The sequence below is a fragment of the Brassica rapa genome, chromosome A05 (genome assembly GCF_000309985.2).
Source record: "Brassica rapa cultivar Chiifu-401-42 chromosome A05, CAAS_Brap_v3.01, whole genome shotgun sequence".
NCBI classification, from domain to species: domain Eukaryota; kingdom Viridiplantae; phylum Streptophyta; class Magnoliopsida; order Brassicales; family Brassicaceae; genus Brassica; species Brassica rapa.
This window is the reverse complement of record NC_024799.2, coordinates 677,381-704,763: the sequence shown is the minus strand read 5'-3', so window position 1 is coordinate 704,763 and position 27,383 is coordinate 677,381. Positions and strand designations below refer to the sequence as shown.

The 27,383-nt window shown below is 31.5% G+C and overlaps 4 protein-coding genes across 4 annotated transcripts; 3 read left to right on the top strand and 1 right to left on the bottom strand.

Moving 5' to 3' along the window:
- Positions 1-3,638: 3,638 nt before the first annotated feature.
- On the top strand, positions 3,639-6,646 carry LOC103866441 (rho GTPase-activating protein 3). Its single transcript, XM_009144365.3, has 5 exons — positions 3,639-4,161; positions 5,259-5,379; positions 5,469-5,588; positions 5,672-5,902; positions 5,983-6,646. Exons 1-5 carry the CDS (start codon positions 3,737-3,739, stop codon positions 6,424-6,426), a joined length of 1,341 nt encoding a protein of 446 aa, XP_009142613.1. The 5' UTR covers positions 3,639-3,736; the 3' UTR covers positions 6,427-6,646.
- A 1,748-nt stretch (positions 6,647-8,394) lies between these two features.
- Positions 8,395-22,080, top strand: LOC103866440 (3-ketoacyl-CoA synthase 13). Its single transcript, XM_009144364.3, has 2 exons — positions 8,395-8,402; positions 20,319-22,080. Exons 1-2 carry the CDS (start codon positions 8,395-8,397, stop codon positions 21,859-21,861), a joined length of 1,551 nt encoding a protein of 516 aa, XP_009142612.2. The 3' UTR covers positions 21,862-22,080.
- LOC103866438 lies at positions 22,023-22,770 on the top strand. Its single transcript, XM_009144362.3, has one exon. The coding sequence runs from the start codon at positions 22,085-22,087 to the stop codon at positions 22,610-22,612; it is 528 nt and encodes a 175-aa protein (XP_009142610.1). The 5' UTR covers positions 22,023-22,084; the 3' UTR covers positions 22,613-22,770.
- Positions 22,745-25,753, bottom strand: LOC103866439 (L-gulonolactone oxidase 5). The gene is made up of 4 exons (XM_009144363.2): positions 25,011-25,753; positions 24,671-24,926; positions 23,773-23,874; positions 22,745-23,666 (listed from the first exon to the last, which is right to left on the bottom strand). The coding sequence occupies exons 1-4, from the start codon at positions 25,701-25,703 to the stop codon at positions 22,945-22,947; spliced, it is 1,773 nt and encodes a 590-aa protein (XP_009142611.1). The 5' UTR covers positions 25,704-25,753; the 3' UTR covers positions 22,745-22,944.
- Between the last annotated feature and the right edge of the window lie 1,630 nt (positions 25,754-27,383).

Here is a 27,383-nt window from a genome sequence, read left to right as displayed (position 1 = left end):
ACTATCACAATAGGCTGACAAGACCAGACCTCTATCTTTCTTGATATGCAGACCGAGATGCAGAGTGCCCTTGATATATCTGAGAATCCTCTTCAGTAAACCAAAGTCAGTTTGAGTCGGCGAGTGCATACGTTGACAGACAAGATTGACCGCATATTGAATGTCAGGTCTTGATATGGTTAGGTACTGGAGTTTTCCAGCAAGGCTACGAAAGTAAGTCGGCTCAGAGAATGGTTCAGGATGGAGATCTTCAATTTTAGTAGGCAAAGGGGTTGGCATTGGGTTACAATCTGACATAGCCGCCTGATGGAGTAATCTTTAGCGTATGTTTGTTGATGTAGGAAGATACCATCGGAGTATTGTTGCATTTCAATGCCAAGGAAGTAACCTGGAGCTCCAAGATCTTTCATAGCAAACCTCTCATTCAATGCAGCAAGAAGATCACCAAGCAGTTTACCATCACTTCCGGTTAACAAAATGTCATCTACATATAGAAGAAGCACCAGAGTCTTGTTGTTTCTGTGATATGTGAACAATGATGGATCAGACCTGCTACAGATGAAGCCAAATTCCAGGAGAAAGCTACTGAATGTGTCAAACCAGGCTCTTGGGGCTTGTTTGAGTCCATAGAGAGCTTTAGTTAAACAACAGACATGATCTGGTTTCTCTGGATCTATAAAGCCATCGGGTTGAAACATGTAGACAGGTTCGGATAGTTCCCCATGTAAGAACGCACTTGACACATCAAGCTGTTTAATAGGCCACTCCTTAGCCGTAGCAACATTCAGCATTAATCGTATTGTGGCAGTTCTTACCACAGGACTAAAGGTTTCTAGATAGTCTAGACCTTCTTCTTGTTCATACCCCTTAGCTACCAATCTTGATCTTCTCTTCTTGACTGTACCATCTGGGTTAAGCTTTGTAGTATGAACCCAACGACTGCTCAGCACATTCATATCAGCTGTTCTTGGGACTAACGACCAAGTGTTTAACATGTGTATCTTGGTGATTTCTTCCATTACTGATTCATTCCACTCAGGGTGATTCATGGCTTCTCTGATACCATGTGGAAGAAAGAAGAACACAAGGTTTCTTTGACTGAATAATACTTTCCTTAACATTTTATGAAACGATTACATCATGGTTTTATAATGACATAAGAACAACCTAAAGTAAGGATAAGGACAGCTTATAGGAGACAGCTCACTGTCCTTCACCAACAGCTAGGAGAGTATCAAATCTGTTATGAAGATGCATAGTCATCACCGTACTACTCTGACTCTTTAACGTTTTAGGATGACAATCTAACCGTTGCATCTTCTGTCTGTTGGGCTTCAATGTTGTGACTGAAGTGTCTTGGGCTGAACTAGATACCGTGAGGGCCACTCCTCTATTCACACTTACAAAATCAACATTAACTTATGACTTAATATGTGAATTTAATTGTTTGGAATTCGTGTTACAAAAGAAAAAAAAATCGTTTGGAATTTAACATGTGTATTTAGAAATTTTATTAAATGATCAATTTGACAATTTTCTCTAAGATCATGAGGTACAGACACTAAAGAGCCATCCATATAAACGAAATTGTCAATTAATGAACATGTAAATAAAACAAAATCAAAGAAAATTCCAAAACGAACACTGACTCGTATGTCCCCCATTCTTACTTGTCAACCATCTTGCCTAAGCATCTTCTAGGCAGCGTCACGAGCCGTCTCACTATTCTTACAGTATATAAATCTTATCATGAGACATATTCTGCATTATATCTTTTTTCAAAAACCAATACTCTTTCCATTTTATTTTAATTGTCGTTTTAGATTTATACTCACAGATTAAAAATATATTTTATTTTGCATATTTCCAAAATAAAAGCATATTAATATACCTAACTATATTTCAACCAATAAAAAATAGATTGAAAAATATATCTTTTCTATTAAAGAGAAGTACCATTTTTTCTACTATTTAAAAGTCTACTAGAACCATTTCGTTAATCACATAATATGACATAATAATTAATAGGAATATTAATAATAAATTAATTTTAACTATAGATTTGAATTTTATTTTCAGTTATAACAAAATCTGTTTAGAAAAATCTAACAAAATCCTACTAAATTTTTAAATAATTTTTATTAAATATTGCATTAATTAATTTCGTAATTAAGTAATATAATGCTTTTATTTAAATAAATTATCATCTACCACTAAAACGGGTTCAAATTTGTTAATCATGTCAGATTTTTTTTATATAAATGAAGTTATTAACATATGTTAAAAATTTATTTCTACAGCTATATATTTTCAAAAATCATATGTTGAAGAATATTTTTTATTTGATTATTTCAAATTATAAAAACTCGAAAACGTAATAAAAAAGGTAAAATGTATAAAACAAACCCCTACATTAATAAAGTAATAAGAAACCTAAACAATAAAATTAAAAAGTTATAAAATACATAACACTAAGATATAAATTGTATATTTAAATTTATATAATAATATCAAAATTAAATATTTATAAAACGAAAATATACCCGCACGATGTGCGGGATAAAATCTAGTATTCTATTAAAATAAAATAGAAGTCACAATTCTTTTCATGTGTGTTTTTTTAAAATTAGCCCATTTCTTAGATTGTTACTTTTAATGATTTTAATAATTTCACAACAACAATTGTAACTACATTTTAGTCTTTTGTTTCTCTAAACAACTAATTAAAAATATTGTTAATGATATATTTTCCTGATTTCTTTCCTAAACATGTGCTTCATTTTAATTTTAACGTGAAATATTTAAATTTGTTGATTTATCTGTAACTAAAATATAACCATAATTTTTAATTTTAATTATAAAGAAGCATTATAAAACATATGTTTTTGTCTGAGTTCAGAAGCACTATAATACACATTATTCATATAGCTTTTAAGATCATACAATACAACAAACTATAAGACAATAAATATAAATTAAATAAGGGGCAAATATATAGTAACACGTACACGTAAAATAATCAGTGTTATTTTTATACTATGGTGTATAGTTTATATATAGTAACAGTACAAGTAAGTAATCTATGTTACTTTTATACTATGCTGTATAGTTTATAATGCTGTATAGTTTATAATGCTCTTATAGTTTGAACATTTAATACGGATTGATATATATTTCAATGATATTTTCTGTTATACTTATACTTCTATACTATTAAGACATATAAATATAGGTATTATAAAAACATATAACTCTAAATTACATTAAATTATTAATAAAATTTTGCTATATAAACAAAAATATTTTTATATAGAAAGAAAATCGCACAGTTATGCGGGTCAAGATCTAGTTGTAAATTAATTTTGCATTTAAATTATAAAATATACTTATTTTGAAACGAAAATTCTACGACAACTAATTTGAAACAGAAATAGTATTTTTTACTTTCATGAGGTGGTTTCATTTTTTTATTTTACGTCTTCCTCACTCTTTCGCCCTATCCACTAAATACAGATCCCAAAAACAAAAACACATAGGTAAAATAAGAAAAAGATTCGTCCCTTTGTTCCTACGCGATTATCTGTAAATTTTCGTTCGTTTTCTCGCATTATCTTTCTCACCAAATGGTCCCTTATATCCCACTCTCTCTCTCTCTCACATTCAAAGCTTCATCTTCTGTTTAACTCCACCGTTAATATTACATTCTCTCATTTTCTCCGAGCAGACCGAAAGAACTATGACAAACTTCTCCCGATCAAAGTCCACCGGAACTACTAAGTTTCCGGATGTCAAAACAACCCGACCCGGTCCAGACATATATGAGAATATCCACCACGATGACTACGACTACGAAGAAGAACATAGCACTACGAGCACAGACTACTACGACGTATCCACGCCGTTGAGCTCACATGGGTCGAGATCTGGACCCGGGTCGGGTCAATACACGATCCTCGACATTTTTGCGGCGGTGCTGAAGAAGTCGCTTGTAATGTCTTGTACTATGGAGAGAGGGGATGATGATGTGGCGGCGTCTATGGATATAGGTTGGCCTACGGAGGTTAAGCACGTTAGTCACGTTACTTTCGACCGGTTTAGTGGTTTTCTCGGTCTTCCCTCTGAGCTCGAACCGGAGGTCCCTCCTCAAGCTCCTAGCGCCAGGTCCGTTAATTATTATTTATTACCACAAAAGATTATATAAAGTAAAGTTTCAAAACAAAAAGATTATATAAAGTACTTTGAACTCAATTATGAGATTTTCTTTGAGATATTATTTTATATATCTCTTGAAAAAAATAATATATATATATATATATATATATCTTGAAAATATATTTATTATTTCGTAGCTGGAAATCTGCACTTGACATGTTACTGTGTTGGATAGAATCATTAAGATGGTTGTTGCTTAGATTAAATGCATGAATACGACATGCGTTAGTTCATAGAAGAAGATTCTCTTGCTTTTTAAAAAAAAAAAATACTACAAGATTAATCAAGATGAAATTTTTTAAGAACCGTATATTCTATTCTATAGAATAGGTTTTTGATGATTTAGCTTATGGGCTTTCACTAGATTGATTTGTATCCTGAAAAATACATGTATAAACAAAAACCATATTACATAAAAAATTGACCAAATAATAATAATAAATTCTTCCATGGCTTATTTTCCAATAAATGCGTCTAAGAATATTTTATTGATAGATACCCAATAGGTACCTACATTATTAGTTAAAAAGATAAAATTGGCAAAATATAAAAAAGGAAAAAGGAGAATGTTTTTAATTTGTTTAGATAATAAATTTAAATCAAATAATATTTTTTTATTAAAATATTAATATTATTGTTTAAATATCAAGTTGAACGAAAATGTTAGAGAACAAAAATTATGATTTGGCCTAATCAATAAAAGCATTGTAGAAAATCCAATCCATACGGCACAAATGTATTTTCTTTGTAATTATATTAGTCATTATATTTATGGAGCTCTACAAATTGGGGGCCACGTAATTTGTTTTTAAGGAGTATTGGTAGGAACTTGTAGATTGTCAGTAGATAGATTTGAGAAGGACTAAAGAGATTAGTTGTTTTCTACTGATAGAACTTGGATGTGTTTGTAAATGCTTTGACTTTATCATCAACTTTGTGAGTTCATTAATGTTCGTATAAAAAACGTTTTTAACAATCAAATTATGGATTCTGACTAAATTTGGTTTGTCTAAACATCATAGTATTTTATTCCTTCTATTTTTCAGTGTGAGTGTGTTTGGAGTATCAGCAAAGTCGATGCAATGCTCTTACGACAACAGGGGAAATAGCATCCCAACGATCCTTCTCAGGATGCAGAAACGCCTTTATAGTGAAGGAGGTCTCAAAGTAAGCCTCTACTCTCTTTTGTAAAAATTAAGATTACTTTCGGATCAAAAGAATTCTGATATTATGTGTGATTGTTTTGTTGCCCTAAGGCAGAAGGAATATTCCGAATAAATCCAGACAATGGCAAAGAAGAGCATGTCCGAAAGCAGCTAAACCGCGGTGTAATACCACGTGGAATTGATGTCCATTGCTTGGCGGGTTTAATAAAGGTGTAAAAAAGAACAATTTATCTCGTTTATCCTATATTAATTTAGCTAGGTTCGAAGGTTTGATCTTCTTTTTGTTGAATCAGGCCTGGTTTAGGGAGCTACCAACAGGAGTTCTTGATGTGTTGACACCAGAGCAAGTGATGAAATGTAACACAGAAGATGACTGTAACAAGCTCGTGACTCTTCTTCCTCCGGTTGAATCTGCGCTTCTTGATTGGGCCATCGGTTTAATGGCTGACGTTGTGGAGCATGAACAGTTTAACAAAATGAATGCTCGCAACGTAGCTATGGTTTTCGCACCAAACATGACCCAAGTCAGTAAACAAAATGCTTTTCCCGTTAATGAAGGCTTTTGATGTTTCAAAACTCTCATGAAAATGTTTTGTTATTGTAGATGGCAGATCCATTAACCGCATTGATCCACGCGGTACAAGTGATGAATTTTCTCAAGACTTTGATCTTAATGACCCTTAAAGAGAGGGAAAACGCAGATGCCAAAGCAAGGTGGATAGAGAAACAAACATCAGATCCATCAGAAGAATGGGAACAACAACACTCTGAGATATTAGCCCCTGAGAAACCCAACCATAACCCTAAGTTCTTGAGAGTGGCTACTCTTTGTAGGCTAGAAGCTGACAATGAAGAAAAGTTTTGGAACACTGAGAAGAGAAACGATCATAAAGATACAACTGAAAGTACTGGAACTGTTCAGAGGCTGTGTAAGCATCCATTGTTTAAGTCAAGCAGATCGACAAAGAAACCTCTTGTAAGTAATCACGATGAAGGAAGAAGAGGACGGGATGCTTGGGGCTCACGTCTCTCTTCTTTGCCTTGGTAAATTCTAATTACTATACCTCCCGTTCGTTCCTTTTTCTGCTTTTGAGAGTGTAAAAAATGTATTGTGAAGTATGATTATAGGTGTTAGTTGTTTGAACTCTTAGTTCATTCATACGGCTGTATTTGAGCTTGATTCATCTTAAAATTGAACAGAACAAAACCGAAGCCTTGACTAATATGCATGTGATACATTATATTTGGTCGGATCTTTTTAACAGTTATTCTTTTTCTAGAGAAAATAGTCAAAATACTAATCTGTTCCATTAAAATCATTGGCGAGAGGGGAACTGGGAGTGGGTTTCTTATTACCTTGGTCTTTCAACCCACATATGATGTCTATTCTATTAGATTATTACAAATTTCAGTAAAAAAAAATCCAAGAATGTTAGTCTCTTTCAACTTCAACCCTATCATGCAACCATAAAACAGTAGCAAGATTTAAAAAAAAAACATCAGTAGCAAGAAATTTCGGCTATTGTAGTGAAAGATAATCCAGCTCCCAGAATAAGACGAGACATTTCAAAATTGAAATAGTGAATGCAATAAATACAAGCGAAATTCATCCTCGTCCTTCCATGTGACATAATTTAACATGTTATTCGGTTAACGCTTAAATTTTGAAAAAAATATAAAAAATTACAATATTGTTTTAATGCATAGTTGTATCATGAACTAACATATCACTACAAGAAAACTAGGCGAAATCCAACGAAAACTAGGTTATGAATATGATAGTAGTAGCGAACCTCAGACTGTAGATAGGTTAGAAGAACCTAGAACGAAAGTAGATTATGGTGTAGGTACCGAACATATGGTAAATGATCACTATAGAGGGGAAGAACCCAATGTAGAAGCTATGAGATTTTTTAATATGTTGGAAGCAGGAAAAAACCTTTGTACAAAGGACGTAGAGATGGTCATTCACCTTTATCATCTGCAACTCGATTGATGGGTATTAAGACATATTATAATTTGGCTGAAGAATGCGTGGATGCGATTGATGATTTTGTTAAAGGTGTTCTACCATAGGATAATCTCGCACCGGGTTCATACTACAAGGTTCAGAAACTTGTAGCGGGTCTTAATTTACCGTATGAAGTGATAGATGTATGCATCGACAACTGCATCATGAACTAACATATATAATGATAGTCAAAGAGGTTTGGAACATCTTTTGTCTCTTTTTCTCTAGAATAGCGATTTTATTATGGTTTGTCCAATGATTTAAGGAGCATATGAAATTTTACTAAATTAATTAATAAAAAATAGAACAATGCACATGTACAATGAAAGAGAGTTTAGAATAAATTAATACAAATGTAGAATATGGTTAAAAATTTTAAAACAACACTAAATATTATAGGCTTCAATATATTAACCATTTACCAAAAAACTGAATATTTTGTAGGGGGTTAACACATAGATTTTGAGAAAAATTCAAAAAATTTGACAGTATTATTTTAATGCATAGTTGTATCATGAAATAACATATGATGATGGCCAGAGAGGTTTAGAACCTTTGTTGTATCCGTTTCTCTATAATAACAATTTAAATGTGGTTTGTCAACTAATTTAGGGAGCATATAAAGTTTTACTAAATTAATTGATAAAAAATAGAACGATGCTCATGTATCATGAAATAGAGTTTAGAATACTTAAATACAAATGTAGATTATAGTTAGAAATTTTAAAATAACAGTAAAGATTATAGGCTTCAGTATATATTAACCATTTACCGAAAAACTGAATATTTTGTAGGGGTTAACACATAGATTTTGAGAAAAATTCAAAAAATATGACAATATTGTTTTAATGCATAGTTTTATCATGAACTAACATATGATGATGGTCAGAGAGGTATGAAACCTTTGTTGTCCGTTTATCTAGAATAGCGATTTTATTATGGTTTGTCCACTGATTTAAGGAGTATATGAAGTTTTACTAAATTAACTGATAAAAAAATAGAACGATGCCCAGGTATCATGAAAGATATTTAGAATAAATTAATAAAAATGTAGAATGTGGTGAGAAATTTTAAAACAACACTAAAGATTATAGGCTTCAATATATTAACCATTTACCGAAAAGCTGAATATTTTGTAGGGACACATAGATTTTGAGTTTTTTTTTTTTAAAATGACAATGTTCTTTTAATGCATAGCTATAACATGAACTAACATATGATGATGGTCAGAGAGACTTAGAACCTTGGTTTTCTCTGTTTCTTTTGAATAGCGATTTTACTGTTATTTGTCCACTAATTTAGGGAGCTTATGAAGTTTTACTAAATTAATTGATAAAAAAAGAGAACAATGCTCATGTACTATGAAAGAAAGTTTAAAATACATTAATAAAAATGTATAATGTGGTTAGAAATTTTAAAACAACACTAAAGATTATAGGCTTCTGTATATAATAGAACATTTACCGAAAAACTGAATATTTCGCAGGGGTTAACACATAGATTTTGAGAAAAATTCAAAAAATATGACAACATTGTTTTAATGCATAGTTGTATCATGAACTAACATATGATGATGGTAAGAGAGGTTCGAAACCTTTGTTGTCTCCGTTTCACTAGAATAGCGATTTTATTGTGGTTTATCAACTGATTTAGGGAGCATATGAATTTTACTAAATTAATTGATAAAAAATGAAACGATAACCATGTACATTATAAAATAGTTTGGAATACATTAATACAATTGTAGAATGTGGTTATAAATTTTAAAACAACACTAAAGATTATAGGTTTCAGTATATTAACCAATTAACGAATAACTGAATATTTTGTAGGTGTTAACATATAGATTTTGAGAAAAAAATAAAAAAATATGACAATATTGTTTTAATGCAGATTTGTATCAATAGCTATCATATGATTATGGTCAGAGAGGTTTGGAACATTTTTTGTCACCGTTTCTCTAGAATAGTGATTCTATTATGGTCTGTTAACTGATTTAGGGATCATATGAAGTTTTACTAAATTAATTGATAAAAAAATAGAAATATGACCATGTACCATGAAGCAATTTAAAATACATTAATACAATGTATAATGTGGTTAGAAATTTTAAAACAACACTAAAGATTATAGGCTTCAGTATATTAACAATTTACCAAAAAAATTGAATATTTTGTAGGGGTTAACACATAGATTTTGAGAAAAATTTTAAAAACATGGTAATATTGATTTAATGCATAGTTGTATCATGAACAAACATATGATAATGGTCAGAGAGGTTAGAAACCTTTGTTCTCTTTGTTTCTCTAGAATAACAATTTTATTGTGGTTTGTCCACTAATTTAGGAAGCATGTGAAGTTCTACTAAATTGACTGATAAAAAATAGAACGATGCCTATGTATCATCAAACATAGTTTACAATACATTAATACAAATGTAGAATATGATTAGAAATTTCAAAATAACACTAAATAATATAGGCTTCAGTATATTAACCATTTACCAAAAAACTAAATATTTTGTAGGGGTTAACACATAGATTTTGAGAAATTTTTTAAAAATATGACAATGTTATTTTAAGGCATAGTTGTATCACGAACTTACATATGATGATGGTCAAAGAGGTTTGGACCTTTGTTGTCTCCGTTTCTCTTGAATATGGATTTTATTGTGGTTTGTCCACTGATTTATGGAGCATATGAAGTTTTACTAAATTGACTGATAAAAAATAGAACTATGCCTATGTATCATCAAAGATAGTTTAGAATACATTAATACAAATGTAGAATGTGGTTAGAAATTTTAAAACAACACTAAAGATTATAGGTTTCAGTATATTCACCAATTAATGAATAACTGAATATTTTGTAGGAGTGTTAACACATAGATTTTGAGGAAAATAAAAAAATTTAACAATATTTTTTTAATGCATTGTTGTATTAAGAACTACCATATGATTATGGTCAGAGAGGTTTGGAACCTTTGTTGTCTCCGTTTCTCTAGTATAATGATTTTATTGTGGTTTGTTCATTAATTTAGGGAGCATATGAAGTTTTACTAAATTAATTGATAAAAAATAGTTTAGAATATATTAATACAATCGTAGAATATGGTTAAAATTTTTAAAACATCACAAAAGATTATAGGATTCAGTATATCAACTTTTTACCGAAAAACTAAATATTTTGTAGGGGGTTAACACATAGATTTTGAGAAAAATTCAAAAAATGTGACAAAATTGTTTAAATGCATATTTGTATCATGAACTAACATATGATTATGGTCAGAGAGGTTTAGAATTTTTATTGTCTCATTTTTTCTAGAATAGAGATTTTATTGTGGTTTGTCCACTAATTTAGGGACTATATGAAGTTTTACTAAATTAATTGATAAAAAAATAGAAATATGCCCATGTACCATGAAATATAGTTTAGAATACATTAATTCAAATGTAGAATATGGTTAGAAATTTTAAAACAACACTAAAGATTATAAACTTCAGTATAATAACTATTTACCGAAAAACTGAATATTTTCTAGGGGTTAACATATATAATTTAAGAAAAATTCAAAAAATATAATAATATTTTTTAATTAATGGTGGTATCAAGAACTATCATATGATTACAGTCAGAGAGGTTTAGAACCTTTATTTTCTCCGGTTCACTAGAATAGCGATTTTATTGAGGTTTATCCACTCATTTAGGAACCATACGAAGTTTTACTAAATTAATTGATAAAAAATAGAATGATAACCATGTACCATAAAAGATAGTTTAGAAAATATTAATGCAATTGAGAATGTGTTTGTAAGTCTTAAAACAACACTAAAGATTGTAGGATTTAGTATATCAACTTTTTATCGAAAAACTGAATATTTTGTAGGGGAGTTAACATATAGATTTTGAGAAAAATTTAAAAATTGTGACAAAATTGTTTTAATGCATAGTTGTAACATGAACTAACATATGATTATGGTCATAGAGGTTTGGAACCTTTCTTGTCTCCATTTCTCTATAATAGCGATTTTACTGTGGGTTGTCCACTGATTTAGTGAACATATAAAGTTTTACTAAATTAATTGATAAAAAAATAGAATGATGCCCATGTACCATGAAATATAGTTTAGATACATTAATTCAAATGTAGAATATGGTTAGAAATTTTAAAACAACACTAAAGATTATAGGTTTCAGTATATTAACCAATTAACGAAAAACTGAATATTTTGTAGGGGTTAACACATAGAATTTGAGAAAAATTCAAAAAATATAACAATATTGTTTTAATGCATAGTTGTATCAAGAACTATCATATGATTATGGTAAGAGAGGTTTAGAACCTTTGTTGTCTCCATTTCTCTAGAATAATGATTTTATTTTGGTTTGTTCACTGATTTAGGGAGCATATGAAATTTTATTAAACTAAATGATAAAAAATAGAACGATGCCCATGTACCATGAAATATAATTTAGAATACAAAAATACAAATTTACAATGTAGTTAAAAATTTTAAAACAACTCTAAAGATTATAGACTTCGGTATAATAACCATTTACCGAAAAACTGAATATTTTCTAGGGGTTAACACATAGAATTTGAGAAAAATTCAAAAAATATAATAATATTTTTTTATTTAATGGTTGTATCAAGAACTATTATATGATTACGGTCAGAGAGGTTTAGAACCTTTATTGTCTCCGGTTCACTAGAATAACGATTTTATTGAGGTTTGTCCACTCATTTAGGAACCATATGAAGTTTTACTAAATTAACTGATAAAAAATAGAACCATGCTCATGTATCATGAAAGATAATTTAGACCACATTAATACAAATGTAAAATATGGTTAGAAACTTTAAAACAACACTAAAGATTATAGGCTTCAGTATATTAACCATTACCGAAAAGCTGAATTTTTTGTAGGGGGTTAACACATAGCTTTTGAGAAAAAATCAAAAAATATGACAATATTGTTTTAATGCATAGTTATATCATGAACTAACATATGATGATGGTTAGAGAGGTTTGAAACCCTTGTTGTCTCCGTTTCACTAGAATAGCGATTTTATTGTGGTTTGTCCACTGATTTAGAGAGCATGTAAATTTTACTAAATTAATTGATAAAAAATGGAACGATTACCATGTACCATAGAATATAGTTTAGAATACATAAATACAAATGTAAAATGTAGTTAAAATTTTTAAAACAACTCTAAAGATTATAGGTTTCAATATATTAACCATATACCGAAAAACTGAATATTTTGTAGGGGTTAACACATAGATTTTGAGAAAAATTAAAAAAATATGATAATATTGTTTTAATGCATAGTTGTATCATGAACTAACATTTGATGATGTTCAAAGAGGTTTGAAACCTTTGTTGTCTCCGTTTCACTAGAATAACGATTTTATTGTGGTTTGTCCACTAATAGAGCATGTAAAATTTACTAAATTAATTGATAAAAAAATGGAACGATAACAATGTACCATATAATATAGTTTCAAATATATTAATACAAACGTAAAATGTGGTTAGAAATTTTAAAACAACACTAAAGATTATAGGATTAATTGTATTAACCATTTACCGAAAAATTGAATATTTTGTAGGGGACATAGATTTTGAGAAAAATTAAAAAATATAACAATATATTTTTAATGCATAGTTGTATCATGAAATAACATATGATTATAGTCAGAGAGGTTTGGAACTTTTGTTGTCTTTGTTTCTCTAGAATAACGTTTTTATTGTGGTTTGTCCACTAATTTAGGAAGCCTATGAAGTTTTACTAAATTAGCTGATAAAAAATAGAACCATGCCCATGTGCCATGAAAGATAGTTTAGAACACATTAATATAAATGCAGAATATGATTAGAAATTTTAAAACGACACTAATGATTATAGATTTCAGTATATTAACTATTTACCGAAAAACTTAATATTTTGTAGGGGTTAACATATAGATTTTGAGAACAATTCAAAAAGTATGACAATATTATTTTAATGCATAGTTGTATCATTAGCTAACACATGATGATGGTCAAAGAGGTTCGAAACTTTTTTGTCTCCGTTTCACTAGAATAGCGATTTTATTGTGGTTTTTGTCTACTTATTTAGTGAGCATGTGAATTTTACTAAATTAATTGATAAAAATGGAATGATAACAATGTACCATAGAATGTAATATAGAATATATTAATATTAATGTAGAATGTGGTTAGAAATTATAAAACAACACTAAAGATTATAGGATTTAGTATATTAACCATTTACCGAAAAGTTGAATATTTTGTAGGGGTTAACACATAGATTTTGAGAAAAATTCAAAAAATATGACAATATTATTTTAATGCATAGCTATATCATGTACAAACATATGATGATGGTCAGAGAGGTTTGGAACCTATGTTGTTTCCGTTTCACTATAATATCGATTTTATTGTGGTTTGTCCACTTATTTAAGGAACATATGAATTTTATTTAATTAATTGATAAAAAATGAAACGATAACCATGTACCATAAAAGATAGTTTATAATATATTAATACAATTGTAGAATGTGATTAGAAATTTTGAAACAATACTTAAGATTATAGGTTTCGGTATATTAACTATTTACCGAAAAATTAAATATTTTGTATGGGTTAACACATATAATTTAAGAAACATTAAAAAATATAACAATATTGTTTTAATGCATAGATGTATCAAGAACTAGAATATGATTATGTTCCGAGAGGTTTGAAAATTTTGTTGTCTCCGTTTTTCTAAAATAACGATTTTATTGTGGTTTGTCCACTGATTTAGGGAGCATATGAAGTTTTACTAAATTAACTGATAAAAAATAGAACCATGCCCATGTACCATGAAAGATATTTTAGAACACATTAATACAAATGTAGAATATGGTTAGAAGTTTTAAAACAACACTACAGATTACAGGCTTCATGACCATTACCGAAAAACTGAATATTTTGTAGTGGTTAACACATAGATTTTGAGAAAAATTCAAAAAATATGACAATATTGTTTTAATGCGTAGTTGTATCATAAACTAACATCTGATGATGGTCAGATAGGTTTAAAACTTTTTTTGTCTCCGTTTCACTAAAATAGCGAATTTATTGTGGTTTGTCCACTCATTTTGAGAGCATGAAAATTTTACAAAATTAATTGATAAAAAATGGAACGATAACAATGTACCATAGAATATAGTTTAGAATACATAAATACAAATGTAGAATGTAGTTAGAAATTTTAAAACAACTCTAATGATTATAGGTTTCAGTATATTAACCATTTCCCGAAAAATTGAATATTTTGTAGGGATTAACACATAGATTTATAGAAATATTTAAAGTATATAAAAAATATTTTTTTTAATGCATAGTTGTATCATGAACTAACATATGACTATGGTCACAGAGGTTTTGAAATTTTTTGTCCCCGTTTCTCTAGAATAATGATTTTATTCTGGTTTGTCCACTGATTTAGGGAGCATATGAAGTTTTACTAAATTAACTAATAAAAAATAGAACCATGCCCATGTACCATGGAAGATAGTTTAGAACATATTATTAAAAATGTAGAATATGGTTAGAAATTTTAAACGACACTAAAGATTATAGGTTTCAATATATTAACCATTTACCGAAAAACTTAATATTTTATAGGGGTTAACACATAGATTTTGAGAAAAATTCAAAAAGTATGACAATACTGTTTTAATGCATAGTTGTATCATGACTTAACATATGATGATGGTCAAAGAGGTTTGAAACTTTTGTTGTCTCCGTTTCACTAGAATAGCGATTTTATTATGGCTTGTCCACTGATTTAAGGAGCATGTAAATTTTACTAAATTAATTGGTAAAATTTGGAATGATAACAATGTACCATAGAATATAATTTAGAATATATTAATATAAATGTAGAATGTGTTTAGAAATTTTAAAACAACATTAAAGATTATAGGTTTTAGTATATTAACCAATTAACGAAAACTGAATATTTTGTAGGGGTTAACACATAGAATTTGGAAAAAATTCAAAAATTATAACAATACTGTTTTAATGCATAGTTGTATCAAGAACTATCATATGATTATGGTAAGAGAGGTTTAGAACCTTTGTTGTCTCCGTTTCTCTAGAATAATGATTTTATTGTGGTTTGTTCACTGATTTAGGGAGCATATGAAGTTTTACTAAAATAATTATAAGAAATAGAATGATGCCCATGTACCATGAAAGATAATTTAGAATACACAATTACAAATGTAGAATGTAGTTAAAAATTTTAAAACAACTCTAAAGATTATAGGTTTCAGAATATTAACCATTTACCGAAAAACTTAATATTTTGTAAGGGTTAACACATAGATTTTGAGAAAAATTTAAAAAATATAACAATATTTTTTAATGCATAGTTATATCATGAACTAACATATGATTATGGTCAGAGAGGTTTGGAACTTTTGCTGTTTACGTTTTTCTAGAATAACGATTTTGTTGTGGTTTGTCCATTGATTTAGGGAGCATATGAAGTTTTACTAAATTAACTGATAAAAAATAGAACCATGCTCATGTACCATGAAAGATAGTTTATAACACATTAATACAAATGTAGAATATGGTTAGAAACTTTAAAACAACACTAAAGATTATAGGCTTCAGTATATTAACCATTACTGAAAAACATAATATTTTGTAGGGGTTAACACATAGATTTTGAGAAAAATTCAAAAAATATGACAATATTGTTTTAATGCATAGTTGTATCATGAACTAACATATGATGATAGGTTTGAAACCTTTTCTGTCTCCGTTTCACTAGAATAGCGATTTTATTGTAGTTTGTCCACTAATTTAGAGAGCATGTAAAGTTTACTAATTTAATTGATAAAAAAATAGAACCCTAACCATGTACCATAGAATATAGTTTAGAATACATAAATACAAATGTAGAATGTAGTTAGAAATTTTAAAACAACTATAAAAATTATAGGTTTCAGTATATTAACCATATACCGAAAAACTGAATATTTTATAGGGGTTAACACATATATTTTGAGAAAAATTCAAAAAATATGAAAATATTGTTTTAGTGCATAGTTGTATCATGAACTAACATCTGATGATGGTCAAAGAAGTTTGATACCTTTTTTGTCTTCATTTCACGAGAATAGCGATTATATTGTGGTTTGTCCACTGATTTAGAGAGCATGTAAAGTTTACTAAATTAATTGATAAAAAATAGAACGATAATCATGTACCATAGAATATAGTTTAGAATATATTAATACAAACGTAGAATGTGGTTAGAAATTTTAAAACAACACTAAAGATTATAGGATTTAGTATATTAACCATTTACCAAAAAAAATGAATATTTTGTAGGGGTTAACACATATATTTTGAGAAAAATTCAAAAAATATAACAATATATTTTTAATGCATAGTTGTATCATGAACTAACATATGATTATAGTCAGAGAGGTTTGGAACTTTTGTTGTATTTGTTTCTCTAGAATAATGTTTTTATTGTGGTTGGTCCACTAATTTAGGAAGCATATGAAGTTTTACCATATTAACTGATAAAAAATAGAACCATGCCCATGTACCATGAAAGATAATTTAGAACACGTTAATATAAATGTAGAATATGGTTAAAAATTTTAAAACCACACTAAAGATTATAGGTTTCAGTATATTAACCATTTACCGAATAACTTACCGAAAAAACACATTGATTTTGAGAAAAATTCAAAAAAATATAACAATATTGTTTTAATGCATAGTTGTATCAAGAACTATCATATGATTATGGTAAGAGAGGTTTAGAACCTTTTTTGTCTCCATTTCTCTAGAATAATGATTTTATTGTGGTTTGTTCACTAATTTAGGGAGCATATGAAGTTCTACTAAATTAAATGATAAAAAATAGAACGATGCCCATGTACCATGAAAGATGGTTTAGATTATATTAATGCAAATGTATAATATGGTTAGAAATTTTAAAACAACACTAAAGATTATAGGCTTCAGTATATTAATCATTTACCGAAAAACTGAATATTTTTAGGGGTTAACACATAGATTTTGAGAAAATTTCAAAAAATATTATAATATTGTCTTAATGCGTAGTTGTATCAAGAAAACCATGTACCATGAATGATAATTTATAATACATTAATATAAATGTAGAACGTGGTTAGAAAATTTAAAACAACACTAATGATTATAGGATTCAGTATATTAACCATTTACCAAAAAACTGAATATTTTGTAGGGGTTAACACATAGATTTTGAGAAAAATTCAATAAATATTACAATATTATTTTAATGCATATTTGTATCATGAACTGACATATGATGATGGCCAGAGAGGTTTGGAACCTTTTTTGTCTCCCTTTCACTATAATAGGGATTTTTTATGGTTTGTCCACTTATTTAGAGAGCATATGAATTTTACTAAATTAATTGATAAAAAAAATGGAACGATAACCATGTACCACAAAAGATAGTTTAGAATTTATTAATAAAATTGTGGAATGTAGTTAGAAATTTTAAAACAACACTGAAGATTATAGGTTTTAGTATATTAACCATTTACCGAAAAACTGAATATTTTGTAGGGGTTAGTTAACACATAGATTTTGAGAAAAAATCAAAAAATATAACAATATTGTTTTAATGCATAGTTGTATCAAGAACTAGCATATGATTATGGTCAGAGAGGTTTGGAACCTTTGATGTCTCCATTTCACTAGAATAGCAATTTTATTGTAGTTTGTCCAATGATTTAGAGAGCATATGAAGTTTTACTAAATTAATTGATAAAAAATAGAACGATGTCCATGTACCGTGTAAAAGAGTTTAGAATACATTAATACAAATGTGGGATGTGGTTAGAAATTTTTAAACAACACAAAAGATTATAGGCTTCAATCTATTAATCATTTACCGAAAAAATGAATATTTTGTCGGGGTTAACACATAGATTTTGAGAAAAATTAATAAAATATGACAATATTGTTTTAATACATGGTTGTATCATGAACTAACATATGATGATGGTCAGGGAGGTTTTGAACCTTTGTTGTCTCCGTTTTTTAGTATCGCAATTTTATTATGGTTTGTCAATTGATTTAGGGAACATATGAAGTTTTACTAAATTAATTGATAAAAAAAATAGAACGATGCTCATGTACCATGAAATATAGTTTAGAATACATATAATACAAATGTAGAATATAGTTAGAAATTTTAAAACAACACTAAAGATTATATGATTCTGTATATTAACCATTTACCGAAAAATTGAATATTTTGTAAGGGGTATCTATGAATGGAAAGTTATAGAACGATCAGCTTGAAAATATATTTGTAGGTTCTATACCTCTGTGATGATAGTCATCTGCTTAATTAATAGGATCATAAATTGATTTACATAGATAATCCAATAAATCTGTGAGAAGTTTTACATAGTTAGAAGCATTAACGTTATAAATATCGTTTATATATGTGAATACGTAGGAAAATTCCGAGTACGAATTCACATAATCTAAAACCTAAATAAAATACTCAAAAAAGTATTCAATCAAAATCTAAAAATATATGTTTGTAACATTGAAATATGATGCAGAGAAAGTGTACGCAGTGAGCATTTATTCATACCCATCATCCAATAAGAATACTTGATTGTAACCACTTGGCATAATGAAACCAAGTCGTTCTTAACAATATATTTTTATGTTACAAAAATTGAAAATTTATCTAGGCTTCAAATAGTACAGCGATACAATCAATGCAAACCAGAACCAGCAACATATAGCAAAACAAATGTCGAGTGCTGACTTAAAACATATAATAGTAATTATCAAAACCTAAAAGAGAAATCTCCAAAAAAAATCTAAATATTTTCAAACTTTTTAATTGCCTGTTTTGTGTTCCACTCCAATTATTATTGTATTTAATTATGAGGTTGAAAGTAATTCGAGTATGTTAAGAACAAATGATTCTAAAAACTCCAAATTTCTTGCGCCAGGCTTCAAATTAAAACATTACACAACAATTACAAGTCTTTGTTCGGCAAACATAATACATCGTTAGTAATTATCTAATCTGTGTTGTTCAGTTGCAATCATCATTCAGAACCACATAAATATATATCTTTATAAACATCTGCATATAGGATACTTCTTTAAGAGTTGAATTGATGAGTTTGTACGATGTTGGATACAACGATATCCGTCTGCCAAATAACTGTGAACTAATTCGTATAGGGTTTTTAATAAATTAAATGGTCCAACCTAACTCACTCACCTAAAAAGTACGAATACATGTTTCCCATTGGTCCACTTCCAACTTTCCCAGCCACTGACCACTTCACCTATAATTAAAAGTAGGCTGACAAGTCTTCAACCGATCACTGATTCGTAATAAATTTTTTCTATCTTTGGAGCTCTTTCTTATTACGAGTTTCCTCTTTTGGATTAATTGGTTAACCACATACATCAATTTGAGGGAAAAACACATGATTCAACACACTTTTCCAAGTAAAGTGTAAAAGTTTCGAAGCCGCTAAATTCAATAAATAAAAGTTAAACTCAGATGATATGAAAGCTATGTGCAGTCGACGCAATCCAATCAGAAAACTGTCTATGTTTGGTAATAAATAGGTTAATAATTAGTATGCTCAAAATGCTTAATTAGTGAATTAAGGTAGCTTTACAAAATGTTCTTTTTTTTTTTTGAGAAAAAGGCTTAGCTTTATAAAATGTTGAAATTGTCGTTTATGTGTTCTTGTACTGAAATAATTTCTTGCAACACGGCACGAAAAGATTACAATTTTGTTGTTGTTTCAAAAGTGCGTTCACCTATGGATATTTATATAGTAATACCATATTTTATTATGAAGGGTAGCCTTAAAACGCACACCACGTTCTCCGCAGCACGAATCCTTAACGCAGTCCCCATATTGTCTATTTATACCAAACATTAGGTTGTGTTGTACGTTGCTTATAAATACAAACCTACCTAATAACCAACTATCTCCCACATTGTTCATTTCAATGGCAAATTTTAAGTTTCCTCTGCTTATACTTTTCGTTCTCTCTTTCTCCCAGCTTCATCTACTTCAATTTCACCATGACTTTTTCTCTTCTTTTCCGGTCAAGATCGGTCTACTCATCATGTCCATCCTCCTCTGTGCTTACTCAAGCACCCGGTCTAAACCAGTTTACCTCGTCGACTTCTCATGTCACCAACCCACCGACTCATGCAAAATCTCATCCGAAACGTTCTTCAACATGGCCAAAGGTGCTCAACTCTACACCGAAGAAACAATCCAATTCATGACGAGGATACTAAACCGATCCGGTTTAGGAGATGATACGTACGCCCCACGTTGCATGCTGACCTCTCCACCAACACCATCGATGTACGAGGCGAGACATGAAGCCGAATTAGTTATATTCGGAGCTCTCAACTCACTATTCAAGAAAACAGGAGTCGAACCGAGAGATATTGGAATCTTCATTGTAAACTGCAGCTTGTTTAACCCCAACCCATCTCTCTCTTCCATGATTGTTAACCGGTACAAGCTCAAAACCGACGTGAAAACATACAATCTCTCCGGTATGGGATGCAGCGCCGGCGCAATCTCGGTAGATCTCGCCAAGAATCTTCTTAAAGCAAACCCTAATACCTATGCTGTCATTGTTAGCACGGAGAACATGACTCTAAGTATGTATCGAGGCAACGACCGGTCCATGTTAGTCCCTAACTGTCTATTTCGGGTAGGAGGTGCCGCGGTTTTGCTCTCAAACCGGAGCCAAGACAGAGTTCGGTCTAAGTACGAGTTAACTCAACTCGTTAGGACCCACAAAGGCGCTAGCGACAAACATTACACTTGTGCAGACCAAAAAGAAGACGACAAAGGTATCGTTGGAGTATCACTATCTAGAGAACTAACCATTGTTGCTGGTGACACGTTAAAGACGAATCTAACCGCACTTGGTCCACTTGTTCTGCCTTTATCTGAAAAGCTCCGGTTTATTATCTCTATTGTAAAGAGTAGGCTTTTTAGGTTAAAGAGCAGTCCATATGTTCCGAATTTTAAACTATGTTTCGAGCATTTCTGTATCCACGCTGGTGGTAGAGCGTTACTTGACGCGGTTGAAAAAGGACTTGGCCTCAGTGAAGTTGATCTCGAGCCGTCTCGGATGACGTTGCACCGGTTTGGAAACACTTCCAGCTCGTCTCTGTGGTACGAGCTGGCTTACATAGAGGCTAAGTGTCGGGTCAAGCGTGGAGATCGGGTTTGGCAGTTGGCGTTCGGGTCGGGTTTTAAATGCAATAGTATTGTGTGGAGAGCGTTGAGAACGATTTCGGCGAGCGAGACACTGGTGGGCAACCCGTGGGGTGACTCGATTCACAAGTATCCGGTTCACGTGACATAACTTTAGTGGTGAAGTCACGTGACAAAGTGTCATATGTCATATCTAGTAAGTGTATCTTTTTATTCAAGCCGTTACCTAAAATATGTATTAGACGAATCATCGTCTAAAATGTTCTACGTGTATCTTTTCTAAAAATATCCAATAATTAATGCGTGTAATCGACTGGGCCAATATATTAATGGGCTTTGTTGGTGAAACCCAACAAGCTACTGATTAGTTGTATATGTGGGCTAGACTCTCCCACCACCACATAAAGGACGGAGACGCAATGTGGACCGTGAAACCGGTACCGATGCCGGTTCAATTTTTCAGGGGGATAACCGCATCAATCTCCGTCGGCTATTCACAGCCTCCGCCGCGTAATTACGACGGAATCCACCTTCGACTCTGTAACATCCCGACGAAATCGCAAACATCCGAATCCGTCGGTGGATTAGGCCAACAAATCATCCTCCGGTCCGCCGATTCGAACCCTAGTAAACCGATCCCAAAGGAGAGGGAGATTACGGGATCAGACGTGCTTTGGGCGATTCAGAGAGCGACGGCTCAGCGGAACAAATCCAAAGCCGATAGAATGAAGAAGAAGAAGATAAGAAGCGTGGAGCTGTCATCATCCTCGGCGAGTAAGTCCACCGGAGATAGCGGTCTTGATTACCTTAACGTGAAGGCGTTAACGATCAAGAACGATTGGGGACAAAGACTGGACGAATACGACAAGCTTCTCAAAAACTTACAAGACACGGAGCTTTGACTTTAACCTTTCGGACAACATCACACATATTCGCAGAGTACTTTTTAGTTCACTATTTTTTTAACGCTAACTATTAAATTAACGCAAGAGCGTGTAAACACTTATTGTTATTCGTAGCGACCAACAACGAAGTTATTAAAATAAATTTTTTAATTGCATTACTGTAGTTATTACATCAACATGCATGAAGCAACTTGTCATAAATCATAGTGGATAAATATATCAACCCATTCATAACGACAAATGGGACTTTCTGATGTAAGAATCTTTGAAGATTTTTTCTTTTGTGCAAGAAGATTTTTGTTTATAACTTACTTGTTGAACCAGTACACTTATGCGTTTATGTCACGGACACGTGTACATACCCTAGCCTCCTTGTAAACTTTTCCCGGTCGGCACATATAGCCTTTGGTCGGAGCACAATGAGCATCCTCCGAGCATATACACAATCCCTCCAGTGCACATCCATCTTTTACAATCGTCGCGTTCCCTTTGATCCCTAGGATTTGATCCGTCCATTCGCTCGAGAATAAACCGTCCGGATCATAACTCTCCTTCACTTTCAAGAACGCTGATGCGTTTTTGTACTTTTTAATCACTCCATCAAATGCTACGTTTCTGTTCTTACCCCAATGTGGCAATGCATTATACTTGAACAACGCAATTTGCTCGATTTCTTCTATAAAATCCTCGTATAGTCGCGGTGTTAAAGGATCCTTGGCTCGGTAATACGTAAGGTCAAAGTCAATGGCTTCCGTATCTTTCCCAAGATAAGCTGGAGAGGCCGTGACATAACGCATTAGAATACCATTATAAAGTTCAAGTCCACATAGAGATTTCTGATCGATCTTGATAAGAGATTTTATGTCGGTGATGAAACTTTTGACTTGCGTGAGAGGAATACTGAAACATGTTTGATGATAAAATTCGCCTTTTATACGTGAATCCCACGCACACGCCGTGGTTAACCCATCCTGAAGGCTATCTAGACATGATCCTGACGTCATCATACGGTTTTGGCTTCCAATGACCGGATAGCCGGTGAATGCAATACCTAAACAACGCCATTGAATTTTTTTTTTAACATAAACATGGGAGTGAATAAATTTCGTATATGAAGTCAACCAAAATGTATAATAAAACGAAAAGTTAGTTTTTACCATTGTTTGTCAAACCGTAGGAGCTACTAAACAGTGTAGATGAAATTAGTGTGGCTTCCGTACACTTCCCAGTCGCATCTCGGAATATCTCTTGCTTCTCCTCTAAATTATTGTACAATAAGAATGAAATGAAACAAAACATATATCTTATGATTAAAAGGAAAGTCAGAGATGTTCTAAGAAAAAGAGAGAAAAAGATAGCGAGAGATGAAATTTCTAAAATAATATTTGATGGAATCGTCAGTAAAGTAAAATATCATTTTTTCCCTTTGACAAAAAGATTTAATCTATTTTCTAACCAATAGATGTCAAGTTGTCACGTTTAAATACGTCTATCATCCAACAGTTAAATTTTCTTATCCAGGACATGGTTGAAGTTATAAGTTAATAGAAATCTAATTCAGTAACCACCTGATTACATCTTCAAATATTGGTTCATAAATTGTTCGCATATGTACCTTTATATTTTACCTCCACATAAATTCAAACCTTTTTCTCACAAAAACTTTAGGCTGTAAATGATTTTTTTTATGAATGAAATCACGCAAAATTAGTTATTCATACGTATTCCAAAAAAAATACCTGTTAATTGGTAAAACAAAACATTTGGATTACATACATTTCGGTGGGATAAATGAAAAAACTGTGAATCATGTTAAAATCATTCATGATAAATAAAAAGAAAAGGAATGTAAGGAATGATATAATTAAAATATAATTAAAACACAATTACATATTTCATTCCTTTACTTCCTTAAATTATCACGATTTCATTCCATTTTTATTCCATTAGTTTCAATTCCTTTTATTCTATACATTCCTAAAATGAGTTACCTGTTATAGCCTTAGAAATAAGGATATCTAGGAACTGATGTAAAAAAAAAAGATAGCTAGGAACCTGATGATCTTATGATGGCTAATGCCGCAGAGGGTTGGGAACGGAACGGCAAGAAATCATACAAACCGTTGCCCGGCGTGTTGACTGCTACTCGGTCATCCATTCGATACACAACTTTACCTTGGCTTGGTAACCATACGAAATCCGCGAACTCATGTTTTTCTCCCAATGTGAGGACTTGATCATCGAAATCCAAATCGTTTTTCATAACATATTTTAACGATCTTTTGAACATTGGTTGTAAACCAAAAGTCACCTTTAATAAATGAAACATTTATAGTTAAAGAGTATAATTTTGGTTTTTATTTAAACCGAAAAAAGTAAATATAGATGATCTAACCTGGGAGATAACACCAAGAACACCAAGAGAAACCTTTGCCGCGTTAAACTCCACAGGAGTTGTACTCTCACTTAATACTCTAACCTTTGCAAATCCATCATTGACCGAGCCAGGACTAACAATCTTGATCTCGGTAACATAATCATGGACCGCACTTCCTTTACCCCACAATGAGCTCCCGTGAGCACCGGTTCCCAACATACCACCCACGGTCAGTCCCCACCAATATGGTGCATAAGGCAACGCCAATCCAACCTTAGCCGCTTCAGTTATCAACTGCCTAAGTGTCACACCGCTCTCAACTGTCAGGGTCATGGCCCCTACATCGGCTTGCACCGTGTGGTTTAGAAACTTTGTGCTTATGAACAAACCGTCGGTTCCGTCCGTGCACGCAAGCTTAGGAATGCTATGCGAATATCGAGTGGTCACACGCATTTTGCGTCTGGCTTTTGTGGCTGCTGCCACGATAGAGACAAGCTCGGCTTCGGTTGTTGGGTACGCAACGTTGGCGGCTCGACATGTGGACCGGTCTGGGAAGACTCCGTATGAGTTTGTGACGCTACAATCCGTGTTTCCTGAGACACATCTCACAGGATCTTCCGGAGGTGTTGAGAGTGCCGTATGCACAAGTGTAAACATACAACATAACCCCAGGACGATCCGCCAATACGAAGGAAAAAAACGAAATGCCATGTTTTTTGTTGAAATTTTTTAGATGTATTGCGAATGGTGCTTTTGGTCTAATATATAGAGGTGGTGTGGTGTAAAAGGCTGGCTCAGTGCGATTTAAATATAATATTTTTGTTAAGTCATAAAAAAGGCTGAGAGGAGATACTTCATGCTAGATGTTGTGTAGAAACTTCAAACATATTCGATCCATTAGTAGGGGACTGTCAAGTTAATAAAGTTATATCACATGGTCTTACCCCCATAGGCCTCGGCACCGTTTATTGCTTTCCGGAAAAGAAATGTTAATGGAAAATCCTTCAGCGTATGTATCCACTAATCCATATAACCCTTAAAATTTTATCAGTTTTTATTCCCTCTACTTTTATCCGCTAGCAAATAATACGTTTTGTCCCCTAAACATAAGCCGTTAATTGAAAGGTGCGTTATATATGTTATATCAGAAAAAAAATCGACGAGTCCATCTCTTATCAAATATGACTAAAACATCAAATCATTTTATTTCTGCTTAGTATAATTAGTAGTTAATGTTCTTCGTAAAGTTCTCATGGAAATATTGGCTTGCGTATGTAATTTGTCGTGCATATATAGTTGAATAGTTAGTTATCTTTGCCACGTCGTCTTATGCAACTAAAAACGATAGTCGATAACACCTTATTATTAAAAATCGAAAACTAAAGGTAGACGTGAATACTCAATCAACCGTATGTTCACGACAAGTTCCACTAGTAATTAATTATAACATAAATTTCGTAGCAGCCAAGAATTCAACTCTTGAAAGCCTTGACAATACCACTCTTTTATGAAACACACAATAGATGGGTCTTTTTTGTTTTTGGTTAATATAAAAAAATATAAATGTACAGACGGGAAAGTCTTTGTTCTAACTTAAAAAAAAAACAGAACATGAACCAAGATGAGCAAGTGGAAAGGAAAATTAAAGACGTCGTTGTAAAATATCGTGGTTGTGATGTCATATGAGTGATACGCGGCTAAAATTGCTGGAACATTAGATGGGTTTTACTATAAACAAATAAAGTCAGTTGGATTTTGCCCTATATATAAGTTATAAGATCACTTTTATTTGATAAAAAAAAAAAGATTACTTTTATATGTGAGATAGAAAAAAGTATTGGTCGACATAGCTAGCTTTGTATCTATATATATATGTATATGGATATGCTGTCCATAGCTTGCTACTCAGCATATACTGGTGTAGGCCTTTACAGTCAGTATTGTGGTGTATGGGGTTAGGGTTTCTAAGCTTGTCCCCTAAGTTTAGCTATATGCCTATTTTAATTATGAGAATTTGTACTCCCTATACACAACATCTACCATATTTGCATTTCATACTTTATTTTCCTGCAATTTTCTTCTCCCCATCATTACTATTTTCCCTAGTATTCTATTTTTTTTAGTGTATTGAGCTAATTTTCTCTTTAATTATTCTATAAACGCGTGAATAAGATCCAGTTCACTTTATTATCAATAAGAATGCCATGTCATCCACGTCCCTCACAAAGTCTCACGCCGTTGTCTTCATACTCAAAAGATTTAGACAAAGTCAATGAGACTAAATTTTAATAAACTACATGGTCAATGAATCTCTAACATTTAGGCAAACCCCTCTTCTCTGACTAATTGATAAATTAGTCTTATGATCATGGGCTACGTATACCTCGATCC

Coding starts and splice junctions, on each gene's coding strand:
- LOC103866441 (XM_009144365.3), top strand. CDS start 3,737: ATGACAAACTTCTCCCGATCAAAGTCCACCGGAACTACTAAGTTTCCG. Junction 4,162..5,258: donor CCTCAAGCTCCTAGCGCCAG/GTCCGTTAATTA, acceptor TCTATTTTTCAG/TGTGAGTGTGTTTGGAGTAT. Junction 5,380..5,468: donor ATAGTGAAGGAGGTCTCAAA/GTAAGCCTCTAC, acceptor TGTTGCCCTAAG/GCAGAAGGAATATTCCGAAT.
- LOC103866438 (XM_009144362.3), top strand. CDS start 22,085: ATGTGGGCTAGACTCTCCCACCACCACATAAAGGACGGAGACGCAATG.
- LOC103866439 (XM_009144363.2), bottom strand. CDS start 25,703: ATGGCATTTCGTTTTTTTCCTTCGTATTGGCGGATCGTCCTGGGGTTA. Junction 24,927..25,010: donor TTCTTGGTGTTATCTCCCAG/GTTAGATCATCT, acceptor CATTTATTAAAG/GTGACTTTTGGTTTACAACC. Junction 23,875..24,670: donor AGCCATCATAAGATCATCAG/GTTCCTAGCTAT, acceptor ACAATAATTTAG/AGGAGAAGCAAGAGATATTC.